General features: G+C 41.9%; 1 protein-coding gene across 1 annotated transcript; it reads left to right on the top strand.

Moving 5' to 3' along the window:
- Window positions 1–10,883: 10,883 nt before the first annotated feature.
- On the top strand, window positions 10,884–12,776 carry LOC147901119 (uncharacterized). Its single transcript, XM_087376434.1, has 5 exons — window positions 10,884–11,138; window positions 11,591–11,872; window positions 11,966–12,296; window positions 12,388–12,587; window positions 12,738–12,776. The coding sequence occupies exons 1-5, from the start codon at window positions 10,884–10,886 to the stop codon at window positions 12,774–12,776; spliced, it is 1,107 nt and encodes a 368-aa protein (XP_087232560.1).
- The last annotated feature ends 1,937 nt before the right edge of the window (window positions 12,777–14,713 follow it).

The following is a 14,713-nucleotide window of genomic DNA, read 5'->3' as shown; positions in this document are numbered from 1 at the left end:
TCTAGTGGCGGTGGTGCATATAAGGGAAAAGGAGTGGTTGTGGAGTCAGTACAGATTGAAGAGGATTGGCAAGCCAAATATGAAGAGCTGGCAAAAGGCATTGTGGAAGCCGTTCTCCACAACAACAAAAGAATAGATGCGTTGAAGTGGTAGAGGCATTCACTTTGTCTATGGTTGGAATTGTGCACCCATGCTTTTAGTCTGTCATTAACTCCTCATCCTCCTTGGTGGAAAGAGGCTAATAAAACTCTGGGAAAGTATTATAATCACACACCTTTTTTGGGGTTACCAGATCCCCCTTCCTATGGGCCGATGGTGATTCAAAGACCTACAATGGCATAGGAACAATGGCAATAGCAATTGCCACTAGGTGCATGGATAGATGAAGTATTACCCATAGAACAGTGGCCTAAAATAGCAAAAAGTTGATACATCCAAGCCTCATCCATTGCAATGGCTGATGGATCTAGAGTAGGATCGAAGATTGAAGATGTTCATGTAGAAGCGGCAGTAACTAGAGATGACTATGGCTGCTGGTTCAACTGGAGCGACGATGCAATTACAAACAGAGCTTCCTAAGAGTAGTGATGCGGTGTTGAGATATCGAGCTCCACTCGTGATCTGCCAGGGTGACCGTTGTGCATTTATGTCACCGTTTTGTTAGCTGTAGATGCGGTTGGTACACCGCCCACGAATAATAGCTGGATGATAGCTATCCTTATCTACTCTAGTTCGTGCCTCAGTTAGTATGCCACCTTAGTTAGTTGAGTTTGGTTTGAGACCCACATATAGGGTTCTTCTATTTCTTTGTACTAGAGTTCTTTTGGCTTACACAATTAAGAAGAGGAAAACTGTTTTCAGCCTCCACCTGTGTGTATTCCCCCATTGTGTATGTGAGAAAGCCGCAAGTGAGACTCCTTCCCTCTCTCCCACTATCTTCACATGGTATGAGAGCCTTGTTCGTGGTAAGAAGCTCAAGAAACCAAACCAAGTTCGCGGTGTCCTGGTAAGAGGACCAGTGTTGCTTTCCTATTTCGAGTTTGGGAGCAAATCTCTACAGGTAGCACAGCCAGAAGTGCAAGAGTGCACTGTCTTAGATTGAGACGCCCTTTGCAGTGTGGCAAGAGCACAGTATATGATTCGAGGCCATTTCGGGGCCCATTTTGATGGTGAAAGTTCTTCGCAGGCACTCGGAAAAAAGGCCCTATTTTTGCTGTGCGACCACTGCTCTGCTGGTCGGTGAAAAGTTGCTACAAAAATTGCATCGTATGCCTATGTGCAGTGATATTGGGAGTTGTAGAATCATGCTTGTTGCCTGTTGATGCAAAATCATCACTAGGAAGTGACTGTGTGGTCAAATACCACTTTCATCAGTTTTGTAGATCTACCCGTGTGAGGCAAAAGCTGTGTTTTTTTGCAGTGACAGAATATTTTGCAGTGTTCTATAATGGCGTCTGATTCTCTTTCATAGATTGTCACCGAAAAGCTTGACAAGAACAACTTCCAGGTATGGAAGTTTAGAATAACGAATTTCCTTATGGGAAAAGGCTATTGGGAGTTCATAAAAGGAAATGAAGAAGAACCAGTTCTTCCTAATGTTCCCAATGAACAAGAAATGCAGCCATTTAAAGGATGGCATGAAAGAGCCAAAAAAGTTATGTACTGGCTGTCTATCACCATTTTAGATTCTATGATTGTGCATATTCAGGATGTAAGTGCGCCAAAGGAGGCATGGGATACTTTGGCAAAAATGTACAGCACAAATATGCAAGCCAGGAAAATGCAGCTTAAAAAAGAGTTGCACAATGTGGAGAGAAAAAATTTGAGCATCAATGACTACCACATGAAAGTGAAGAAAATTGCAGATGCACTTGCTTCCATTGGGTCGCTAGAGGAAGATGATGATCTAGTTTCTGTGACCTTGAATGGTCTAGGAAAGGATTATGCACAGTTCTGGACATCCATTACCGTCCGTGAAAAATTTCCTGATTTTGAAGAGTTGTTTCCTCTTCTAATTTCTGAAGAGCAAAGAAATGGGGGTGCATCTTCTTCAGGAAACTTCAAAAGAAGCTATCTTCTACTCAAATGCTGGAAGAGGTAGAGGCAGAGGTAGAGGAGGCCGATTTGCAGGCCGTGGTAGAAATTAGAATATGCAACAAACTCAAGAAAACCAGTCCTATGGAGGAGGACGTGGTAACTCTAGAGGCAGGGGGAGCCAAAGAGGCCATGGTGGATGGCAGAGAGGCCAAAATGCAAACAACAATGTTGAATGCTACTACTGTGGTAAAATGGGTCATATGGCTAAGGACTGCTACAAAAAGCAGAATGACATTATGAATGGAAAATTGCAGCAAGGCAATTATGCATCTTCTAATAGACAGGGTGATGACAGAAATGAGGATCTATTTATGGTGTAGCACATGACCAATTCTATGACAAGTGCAGAAGAACGAAATGATGTGTGGTATGTTGAATCAGGTGCGTCAAACCACATGACAGGTCATGCAGAGTGGATGCAGGATGCAAGGAAAATGGAAAAACCAGGATTTGCAGAGATTGGTGATGATACTGCACATCCTATTGTGCAGATTGGTAAAATTCCTTTGTCTATGAAGGATGGGAAAAATAAATACTTGTCTGATGTATTTCATGTCCCGAACATCACCAAGAACCTGGTTTCTGTTGGTCAAATGGTTGAGCAGGGCTTGCAGGTCAGATTTAATCCTCATGGATGCTTTGTTGAGGATATGAAAAATAACGGTCGCTTGATAGGAAAAGGAAAGAAGAAAGGCAGAATGTTTAGGTTGGTGGATGTGGACATGCCTGAATTGAGGGCAGCAATGTTTGCACATGGGACTAGTGTAGTTGCAGATATTGATATCTAGCATAAACGCATTGGTCATGTTAATATATAGTGACTTAAATCAATGCAAGCCCAAAATATTGTTGCAGGATTGCCTAAATTTAAGGTTGCAGAAATGCATAAGGTTTGTGAAGCCTGTCAATTTGGAAAACAGGCAAGGAAACCATTTCCTAGGCATGTTCAAGAGAGTAAAAAGCCATTGGAATTAATCCACTCTGATGTGTGGACTACTAAAGCTGCATCTATTAGAGGCTGTCACTATTTTGTCACTTTTATTGATGACTTCAGCAGAAAACTTTGGGTGTATTTTATGAAAAAGAAAAGTGAAGTGTTTGGGCACTTCAAAGCTTTTAAAGCTATGGTTGAAAAAGAAACAGGACTGCAAATAAAATGCCTAAGGTCAAATGGAGGGGGAGAGTACCTCTCAAATCAGTTTGCAAGGTTCCTGCAGGAGCATGGCATAAAGCAGCAATATTCATGCAGTCATACCCCACAGCAAAATGGACTTGCAGAAAGGAAAAACAGGCATATTGGAGAGGTATCTTGGGCCATGTTAAATGAAAAAGATCTACCAGATTATTATTGGGCTGAAGCAGTTGCTACAGTAGTTTACATAATGAACAGGACTCCCACTGTAGCAATACATGGCATGACGCCAGAGGAGATGTATACTGGTAGGAAACCAGACATCTCTCATTTGAAAATTTTTGGTTGCATTGCCTATGTTCATGTGCCAGATGAGTTGAGGTCCAAGTTGGATCCAAAAGCTGAGAAGTGCGTCTTTATTGGTTATTCTCTGCAGCAGAAATGGTATAGATGGTATAACCCTTCTACTCGTAAGTTTACAGTGAGCAGCTGGTATAAACCAGTAAATGTGATGATTGATGTAGATGCACAAAATGGTAATGCTACACAGAATTCACACCAGCAATCACAAAATATCAGTGGACCTGCAGTGTCCTCTAGTAGTGGTTCACATACTTTGCCATGGACAGGCAGATTGAGATCAGGAGAATCTCCTCAAAGCAATGCAGATAGTGGTACACAGGTATCACGAAAAGGAAAAGAGAAGGTAGATCAACCCATGTTTGATGTGAATGTAGGTCACTCTTGTGTGGGTGGTGAATCCAGTGGCTCAGAACAGAGCATTGATGGGTATTCCTTGTGTTGTTACACCTGGAGTAAGGAAGACCAGGGATGTTTTGAGAGCATCTGGAAGTGAGCCTATTTTGTGCAGGTCTACTAGAGCTAGGTATCTTGTGGATAGGCTGAAATATGATGGATTTACAGCCATTCACTATGCCTATATGGTCAAAGTGATACAGGAACCAGAACCCACTTCTTTTGAACAAGCCATGGGAAATGAAAAATGGGAGAAAGCCATGGATGAAGAAATGGATGCCTTGGAAGCAAATGCTACATGGGAATTGGTGCCTTTGCCTAAAGATAAGAATGCAATTGGCTGTAAGTGGGTTTATAAGATCAAGCACAATGCAGATGGTTCTGTGAACAGATACAAGGCAAGATTAGTTGTCAAGGGGTATGCACAGACATATGGCATTGATTATGAAGAAACATTCAGTCCAGTTGCAAGGATGGCAACTGTACGAGAAGTCATTGCAATGGTTGCATCAAAGGGATGGTCTTTACATCAAATGGATGTAAAGAATGCCTTCTTGCATGGTGATTTGCAAGAAGAGGTCTTTATGGAGCAGCCACCAAGTTATGTTCATGCAATTCATCCTGAGTTTGTTTGTAGGTTGAAGAAAGCCGTGTATGGCTTGAAGCAAGCACCTAGAGCATGGTCTGACAAAATAGGACAGTATCTTGTCACTATTGGCTTTCAGATTTCCAAGGCCGATTTCTCACTCTATGTGAGAAAAACAGAGAAAGGTATTATGCTGCTTGTAATTTATGTTGATGATTTGATCATCACAGGTGATACTGATGAAGATATCCTTCATGTGAAAATGCTATTGAAGCAGAAGTTTGAGATGAAGGATTTGGGAGAGCTGCGTTATTTCTTGGGCATTGAGGTGATTAGATCACCAAGTGGGATACAGCTCTTACAGAGGCAGTATGGATTGGACATGCTATCCAAATATGGGATGACAAGCTGTAAGCCTATTTCAATTCCTTTGGAGCAAAATGTGATGCTGAGCAAGGATGCAGGTGAGCTTCTGGAAGACCCTACTATGTACAGATGCATAGTAGGAAGTTTGATTTATATGACTATTACCAGGCTAGATTTAAGCTATGCTGTTGGATTGGTAAGTCAGTTTATGTAGGCTCCAAGGAAACCGCATTTGGATGCGGCTAGACGCATCCTCAGGTATGTGAAGTCCACATTGCAGTATGGACTATTTTATGAGGCTGGTGTTCAGATACAATTGCATGGATACACTGATGCTGATTGGGCTGGTAGTACTTTTGATAGACGATCTACCAGTGGATACGTGTTCTCTTTTGGGAGTGCTACAGTCACCTGGAGCAGCAAGAAACAGCCTACAATTGCCTTGTCGAGCATAGAGGCTGAGTACAGGAGTGCAGCAATGGCTGCATGTGAGGTAGCTTGGTTGCATAAGCTACTTTATCATATGCATCAGTCTACAGATGGGCCAGTTGTCATTTATTGTGACAACATGAGCAGTATACACTTGGCAAATAACCCAGTCTATCATGCTAGAACAAAGCACATTGAGGTGCATTATCACTATGTGTGGGAGAAGGTTTTACTAGGTCTTATTGATCTAGTTTATGTCAGCACAGAGGATCAGGTCGCTGACATATTCACGAAGGCATTGGGCACAGAGAAGCTGTGCAAGTTCAGAGACCTGCTTGGTGTGCAAGAATTGGGATTGAGCTCGAGGGGGAGTGTTGAGATATCGAGCTCCACTCGTGATATTCCAGGGTGACCGTTGTGCATTTATGTCACCAACTTTTTAGCTGCAGATGCGGTTGGTACACTGCCCACGAATAATAGCTAGATGACAGCTATCCTTATCTACTCTAGTTCGTGGCTCAGTTAGTATGCCACCTTAGTTAGTTGAGTTTGGTTTGAGACCCACATATAGGGTTCTTCTATTTCTTTGTACTAGAGTTCTTTTGGCTTACACAACTAAGAAGAGGAAAACTGTTTTCAACCTCCACCTGTGTGTGTATTCCCCCATTGTGTATGTGAGAAAGCCGCAAGTGAGACTCCTTCCCTCTCTCTCACTATCTTCACATGCGGGACTAAGCAAGGTGGGTGGCATTGTTGCACCTATTCATAACATTTCTAGTTTGGATGAAGAGTAGAACTATGATGATGGCTGTGGAAGGGCCTCGTAGAATAAAGTGTTGTTGTGCAACTAAGCGCATACATCAGTATAATGGTTGCTTTTGGACAGGCAACATCGAAGATGTTCAAAATGCGGGGATGCTTTTGGATAGGGAGGAGAAATTAAAAAAGGACGTTCAGACAGGCACTGCAACTACAGAGAGTGAATGTTTTTCTAGATGTTTTTCAGAATGAGATGCTTTGTAATTCTTGTGTACTGAGTGAAGGGTGAGATTTAACTTACCGCACCTGGTTCTCTACTGAGGCTATGCCTAAAATGATTGTTGCACATACACTTTGCCCTGTGTAAGGCATCTGACTTCAATCCCTTCAGTCTAGGGATGTGCATGTGTGGTTGACCATGAGTGCCATGTGTTATTGCATAACCATGCTTGTTAGTAGTAGTGACCTAGAGAGGTGTGTGAGGGTAGGTTAGCTGCAAGGGTTGATGGTTTGAATGTCCAAGTGGTTGTAGTCTTCAATGGCTGCTTCTCTAACTGTTAGATGGTTTTGTGTGCATGCTATTACTAGCATTCCGAGGTCATTGAGTACAAAGATGTGCGAGCTATTGCTCCGGAATATAGTATTCTTCAGTGTTCTGTCATTCTCTTGTATATCTGTATTCCGTTCTCGTGGATGTTACATGTATCATTTGTCTATGGTTTCCAATAGTGTCTGCACATATTTATGACACTACACTATGTGATAGATGTTGTGCTGGCTTTATGGCAGTTCCAAACCCTGACCCTTATGTAGGAGTCACTCCACGTCCTCTTCATAAAAGGACTCACATTACTCTAACACACCTACTACTGGGCAAACCTATCACGTGAGTTGGCTGCTATGAGGTCTCAAAGGAGACTCAACAGCTAGGCCAACCTAAACTTTTCCACTCATGTTTTATGTTGCCCTTCTAGGTCCTGCTGCTACCAGTAAACTAGCCCTCTTCCAAGTCCATATACTATATCCACATAGCCCTTCCATGCACTCCCATAGGCCATAATAATTGCCCATGTGGCAGTGCTCCCTTCTCTCTCTCCTTTGTCTAGCTTTTCTGAACAAAATAGAGCATCGATCTGAGAGCAAAGGTCACATATAAAGTAGATTACACAAACTACGACTCGTAGTAAGGGCCAGTAGTGCCAGTCGCATAGACGGTCTCCCAAGAGATATCATCAAAACAACCTCACCCATTGTAAAATCATAGGTAAGTCATCGGAGTCGATGCAAGAGTGGACCGTAGCAACAACTCCATGGATAAAGAGGGACTATACCCATGAGATTTCATCGTTTCCAGTTGTTGTGCTCCCATATTCAAGGCCATAGATATGTCAAAAACTCTCTTCCCCATATGTGAGCCTCGATACGAGGACAACATGGGGGTGGTGGACTTAGGGTCGATGTGGCCGACATATAGGCAAGATCATAGGGGGCAATGGGTCACCAACTTCTTCTTCATAGCGGATAGGTCACCAACTTCTTCTTCATAGCAGATACGATTTCGTGATACTTTTCATGACCGACTTTGGTCCACTCAAAGATTGCTTGTAGGGGTATCCATTTTAGAGGTGACACCCTTAAGTTCCATTGTATTTGGTTTCTTTTCACTCTCATGGACCCTTTGGTCTTTTGTAGATGTTAATAAACTCTCTCTCTCTCTCTCTCTCTCTCTCTCTCTCTCTCTCTCTCTCTCTCTCTTAGAACAATGCAAGAATAAAGCAAGATGCCCATATCTTGTAATAATAGAAGAAAACCATCGTGTTGGTGACAGTTAATATCCTAGTGTGCCAACCAACCTTGGAGCTCCAACCAACTAATGATATACTAAAATGAATCACATTGCTACAAAGTGCTATCCTAAAATAGATACATTGTCGAAGTAAACTTTGGAGAACATTAATGCTCTTAGCGTTAATTTTTATATAAACCACTCAACAATGGCTAAGTGGTTATGCTTGCTAGATGTAATCATTTGGCCTCTAAGGCTCTCGGCAAGTGCTGAGTTTTTATAAATGTAAGATATTCTGTTAAATTTTTGCTCCATGAGGCTCTTAGTATAAATTGTTGTTAATTTTATATAACCTATTATTGGATTTAGATGTAATCTCTTTTGCTCAATTTTTACTCGATGAATTGCAATTGATTATCTAGATGGCACCACCGAACCTCCAGTCAACCGCAATGGCTCAAACTACTTTTGCCCTCATTTAGGATTTATTGCAACAAGGACTAAAATACAAGTAAATTAGGGCTACATTTTCCTTGGTTTAGGACCAAAATAGCGCTAAAATAGCTCCAACAACCCACCATAGTGGTTGCATGGAGATACATCTTAAAAAATACAATTAAACTTTTAGAAAATGCAATTGATGATATGGCCCTTGAGGGGACCCCTCTAGGGGCAAGGGCCGTATAGACATGCATTATAAAATATCCAGGATGCCATTGGACAAATATGGCATGACGATATGGCCCTTGTCCCTAAAGGGGACCCCTTAAGGGCCATATTGACAATTGCATTCTCCTTAGTTGCAGAAGGAAATACGTTTTTCTTAGTGTACTAATATATAACTCCAAGAACTAGCGCGATGGTTGTCATAAATCTCCTTCTGTTTGCCAGTATGGTGGTCATCATAGATCTCCTTCTGTAATAAGTAAAACTAGGTAACTCCATAACTCCAAAAACTAGTGTGGTGGTTGCTCCAAGCAAACCTTAAATTTTCATGATATACATGGGGTCCAATCTACCCCCCCAGATGGTGGCTCTTGCTTCCCATATAAATTATTTATAATTATAATTCCAAATATCACAATTAGAGGGATTACTTGACATACCAACTATTTTTAATTATCTATAAAAGCAATTTCATAAAGAAATTACCAGAGCAAAAGATTGCTAGCACACAATCATGCCTTCCCTCTTGCTTAGCAAAAATCTCATATGCCTTTTCTTCTCATTAATTTTGTCCAATTCAGTTTGCTTTAGCAAAACACTTTATCGAAGCATACCATATGCATCACACAATAGTAATTTTATTATCTGCAATTTAAGCTAGGATTGGCATCTACTCAAGCAACCTATGAGCATACAATGGCCGTGGTCTTTAGCTTAGGAGAGCGACATCCCTGTTGTGATTTTCATATGACTTCCATTCTTGAAATCAAATGATGCTACTATTACTTCAAATATCATTAATTCTATAAGCATATAAATCTTTTTTGTCCTCATGCCCTAAGATTAAGTCATCTCGGATCGTGGCTATTCATCTTTCTATCCAAAGACTGCTTCTACCAATTCGTTGACAGTAGGTAGTGAAAAGAAACAATCATAAATTTCTTACCTCAAGTCAGAATATAGTGATACAACCACTCAAAAGAACAGGTGCATACCCTTTGAACAAGCCAACATGGGATGTTTTCGTCAATCAAAATTGTAGCGTTGATTTTCAAGGTAAAGAGGGGTGGTTTTATTGGGAGGGGAAATTTAGTTGAGGGGTTTTTTTAAAACTCCTTGAATGCACAAGATACCTAGGATTTCTTAATGGTGCAACCCCCCAGATCTAGAGTATTTATAATTGTAATTCTAAAAAGCAAAGAGCTTATAATAATACATCCAAAAGCACCTTGTCCATAATTAGAGGGATTGCTTAACATCAAAATATCACAAGGCTTAATATGCCCTCATCCATAATTAATAAAATAAATTAGCCCACGGGTTAATATTCATTACTTTACAATATGGCCCATGAGCTTTAGCAACCATTCTATACTTAGATCAATCCAAATCACCTTCACCATCTCTGTTCCTCTGTTCCTCGTTATCCAAAGTCCAATGAACAAGAGTCAACATAGTCAACATATGGTCCACTAACGAAAATGTACTTCCAAAAATTCTAAAAATGCCTAATTTTTTAGTTCCCCAATTTGAAGCGTTGCTAAGGGCAGGCCAAAACCCCCCCCCCCAAAAAAAAGGGGGGGGACAAAGTTGGGCAGCTAAGTATAGTAAGACCCCCAAAAAGAGCATGGCAGGGTTTTCTATAGTTGTAAGCATGTATTCCATTGAGGGTAGTGGGGCTTGAGCCTACTATAACTTTATTGCATTGTACTATAACTTGCCACATACTCTTCATCCTTCATGGGTAAAAGGCCCGGACAATTAAGTTCGACGGTCGAAGAAAAACTTAGACCGTTGGCTTGGTTTTGAGGGGTTGAGCTTCAAAACGAACAAGGTGAAGGTGAATACTAATAGTATCTTGCTTGTTGTGGTCGTCTAGCCGCTTGTGGCTTTAGTAGAAGCGTGTTTTGATCCGCCGGTTGTTTGCTGCAACACCGTCAGCTTGTCTTTCGCCTCTGCTTGTTGTTCCCCAGGCACAAACGCCCGGTGAAACGAAGAATCGCTTTGTCTCCAATTGTGGTATCACCAGACCGGTGAACGTCTTGCGATGGTGCAAATCGAGGAGATCGGAGTACATGACCTAGTCACAAGGAGGGTGCAAATGGAAGGCACCAGACCGGATGTCACACAATCCACCAATTACGGGTGAGTACTGCTCCTTGATAACTTCGGTGTCTGCTAGAGCTTGCACTTACTTCCCGCAGACATCTCTTTTCTGCATCAAGTTCTCCAGTCACTCGCAAATTAAGTGATCTTTCCTTCGTTTAACACATGTCCTCTAAGATTAAATCACCAGACTTTCTTGCATGTTTGCAAAAACGCTTGGCCTTGGAAATCGAATTTTCTTGAGTCACAGTGGTAAAGACAAGGATTTCGCCTGCAGATTGTACGACCGCTTGACGGAAGCATCCTTCAGTGTGTTTTACGACGAGAGAAGTTTGCCCTTGGGTGAGCCAGTGGATATGACCAACATTTTGGAAGAAGTGAAGAACTGCGACCTGGCAGTTTTCATTCTATCCGAAACTTTCTTTGCTCGAAACAAAACTCCGATGCTGGAGTTGGTATCATGTATAGAGGCCGAAAGACCCCTTCTTCCCTTGTTCTTCAGGCTCACCGTAGCAGACTGCAAGGACCAAACGAACCGTGAGGCCTGGAAGACCAAGTGGGAAGAATGGCAGCGAGCGAAAGATGCTGAGAGGTCTGCCCTCATTGTCGACCTCAAAAAGTGGGAGGCAGCTCTGACTTGGTTTCAATGGGATCGAGAAAAAGAGTGATGAATCTCTGGAAGAGTATACATTGGAATCTGTGGATAACAAAATCAAGCGATTGGTTGGCATCGCGCTGCCTTACGATCTGTCTGGCATCGAAGGACACGAGCGATGGAGAGCGGTAAAGATAAGAACTGAAGCCCATTAAGCTTCTTTGCTCATTTGCGTTCGTGTGATGGTGGTGGTGTACGTGGATGCTGCTTGTTTGTTACGTGCATGTTCTGTGTAATTTGTTATTTTGCCAGGAAGTGGATAACATGTTCGCTCAAAGCGCTCCATGTGCGACTCTCGGAGGTGCCAAAGTTGTGGGGTTGCACGGGCTGGGAGGCCTGGGTAAATCCACCGTATGCTGCATCCTCCTTCACCATTACTACAGTGAGTTCCAAGGCAAGGTGTATCACTTACAATTGAATGACTCCTCATTGGATCCCAACATAGAGATTGAACTTCCACGCATGAAAGAGGTTTTGAAGCATCTCACTAGAGCATCCCCACAATTGATCGATAGAGTGACTAGCGTGCTGCAGGTAATGATGTGTGTAACGTGTCTAATCAGGTCGAAATTTATAGCGAACCGTAAGTGCTAAGCGGCGAGCTTCACCGTGTGTGTGTTCATGCAGGCAACGACTCTTCTGAAGAAGCATCTCGGGCTTCACAGTGTTTTCCTTGCTGTTGATAACGTGAGCAGCAACTCTTTGGAGACCGCTAAATTATACTTGGACGTTTGTTTCCACCCTCGAAGCAAACAGTTATTGATCGTCGGTAGGAGTACGACAATCTTAGCAACACTTATATATGATAATGTTCTGTTTCCTATGCCTTCCCTTGGTGTGGATGAGGCCCAAAGACTTCTTCTTAAAGAAATCTTCGGCAGAGGACACCATATTAAGTTTACAAGCGAGCAACAAGAGATATTTAGTAGTTGCCTCGATATATGCAAGGCTTGTAATGGTGAGTATGTCCACCCTCTCCTGCGCAGTAGTCTGGGCAAACGGCTAAGGAGCAATCAGTGCAGACCCGTGTAATTGGAAAGCATATTTAGGAAACCTAGCTAACATGCGGGTTGAAGAAAGTGAGCGGATTTTTGCGGTGCTTAGAAGCAACTTCGATGTTTTGACTTCAAAAAGGCAGCAGATCTTCTTGGACATTGCCTTATATGCTCCCTCGAACGAAAACAAAGAAACAATCGTCAAGTGGTTATGCTGGGTGCATCGCGAAAATGAAAGTGGTATGAATCTACATGTAAGTCGAGATTGAATACTCTTCGATTATTTCAGCATTTGAACTTTAAATTGTAATGACTTACTCCAAGTGAAGCACAGAAACTTGCTACTGAAATCCTGGTCCATTGCTTCTGTCACTTGTCACTGACAATCGGCTTTCTTATGGCAGTTGCTAGAGTTGAGGCAGGCGCCTCAAGTACAACTTTGAGAGCTAAAGTATGGACAAAGATAGATGCATTGATAAAATTGCTCACCCTGTCTACTAGAGGATGCATAATTCCTTGCTGCAATTTTCCAGTCATGATTTCATTCTGTTTTTTATAGCAGTCTTTAACCATATGACCCATTTTGCCACAGTGGTAGCATTCAACATCGCTATTTGCATTTTGGCCTCTCTGCCATCCACCATGACCTCTTTGGCTCCCCGTGCCTCTAAATTTACCACGTCCTCCTCCATAGGACTAGTTTTCTTGAATTTATTGCATATTTTGATTTCTGCCATGGCCTCCAAATCAGCCTGCTCTACCTCTACCTCTACCTGTTCTAGCATTTGAGTAGAAGACAACTTCTTTTGAAGTTCCTCTTGAAGAAGATACACCACCATTTCTTTGCTCTTCAGAAATTAGAAGAGCAATCAACTCCTCAAAATCAAGAAAATTCTCACGAACGGCAATGGATGTCTGAAATGGTGCATAACCCTTTCTTAGACGATTCAAGGTCACAGAAACTAATCATCATCTTCCACTGGTGACCCAATAGAAGCAAGTGCATCTACAATCTTCTTCACCTTCATGTGGTAGTCATTCATGCTCATATTTTCTCTCTGCACATTATGCTGCATATTTGTGCCATACATTTTTGTCAAAGTATCCCATGCCTCCTTCGGCATGCTTGCATCTTAAATATGCACAATCATAGAATCTGAAATACTGATAGACAGCCAGTACATAACTTTTTTGACTCTCTCATGCTAGCCTTTAAATGCCTGCAACTCTTGTTGATTGGGAACATTAGCAATAACTGGTTCTTATTCAGGTCCAGTAATGAACTCCCAATAGCTTTTCCCTTAAGGAAATTCATCATTCTAAACTTCCATGCTTGGAGGTTGTTCTTGTCAAGCCTTTCAATGACAATCTATGAAAGAGCATCAAACGCCATTACAGAACACTACAAAATATTCAGTCACTACAAAAAAACACAACTTCTGCCTCACCAGGGCAAATTTGCAAAACTGACGAGAGTGGTATTTGATCACACAGTCACTTCCTAGTGACGATTATGCATCAACAAGCAATAAGAATGATTATGTCACTCCCAATATCTCTATGCACAGCCATACAATGTATTTTCTACGATAACTTTTCACCAACCTATAGAACAGCAGTCGCATAGCAAAAAATAGGGCACTTTCTTGAGTGCCTGCGGAAAACTTTTGCCACCAAAACGGGCCCCGAAATGGCCTTGAATCAAAAATAGTGCCCTCTCACCACTTTCAGCATATACTACCCTCTCACCACATCGTGAAGGGCATCCTAATTTGAGACAGTGCACTCTTGCACTTTTCAACTGTGCTACCTGTAGAGATTTGCTCCCAAACTCAAAAAAAAAGGAAAGCAACACCGATCCTCTAACTAGGACACCACAAACTTGGTTTGCTTTCTTGAGCTCCTTACCACGAACTAAGCTCTGATACCATGTGAAGAGAGTGGGAGAGAATGAAGGAGTCTCACTTGTAGCTTTTTCACATACACAATGAGGGAATATACACAAAGGTAGAGGCTGAAAACAGTTTTTCTCTTCTTAGTTGTGAAAGCCAAAAGAACTCTCTCAGTACAAAAGAATAGGTGAACCCTATATGTGGGTCTCAAACCAAACTCAGCTAACTAAGGTGGCATACTAACTAAGCCACTAACTAGAGTACCTAAAGATAGCTATCATCCAGCTATTATTCATGGACAGTGTACCAACCGCATCTACAACTAACAAGTCAGTGACATAAGTGCACAACGGTCACCCTGGCATATCATGAGTGGAGCTCGATATCTCAACAATACTTTCTACATTGGAACTTTCTAACCATTACACACTAGGATAATGGTAAAATTTTATTGAGAAAGCAAGTATCTGGATAAGAGCCTTTATACA

This window comes from Dipteris shenzhenensis, chromosome 6 (genome assembly GCF_047967505.1).
Source record: "Dipteris shenzhenensis isolate YYH24624 ecotype China chromosome 6, Dip_SZ_1.0, whole genome shotgun sequence".
NCBI lineage: Eukaryota > Viridiplantae > Streptophyta > Polypodiopsida > Gleicheniales > Dipteridaceae > Dipteris > Dipteris shenzhenensis.
The sequence above is the reverse complement of the archived record's forward strand: the minus strand, read 5'-3'. Positions and strand labels throughout refer to the sequence as shown.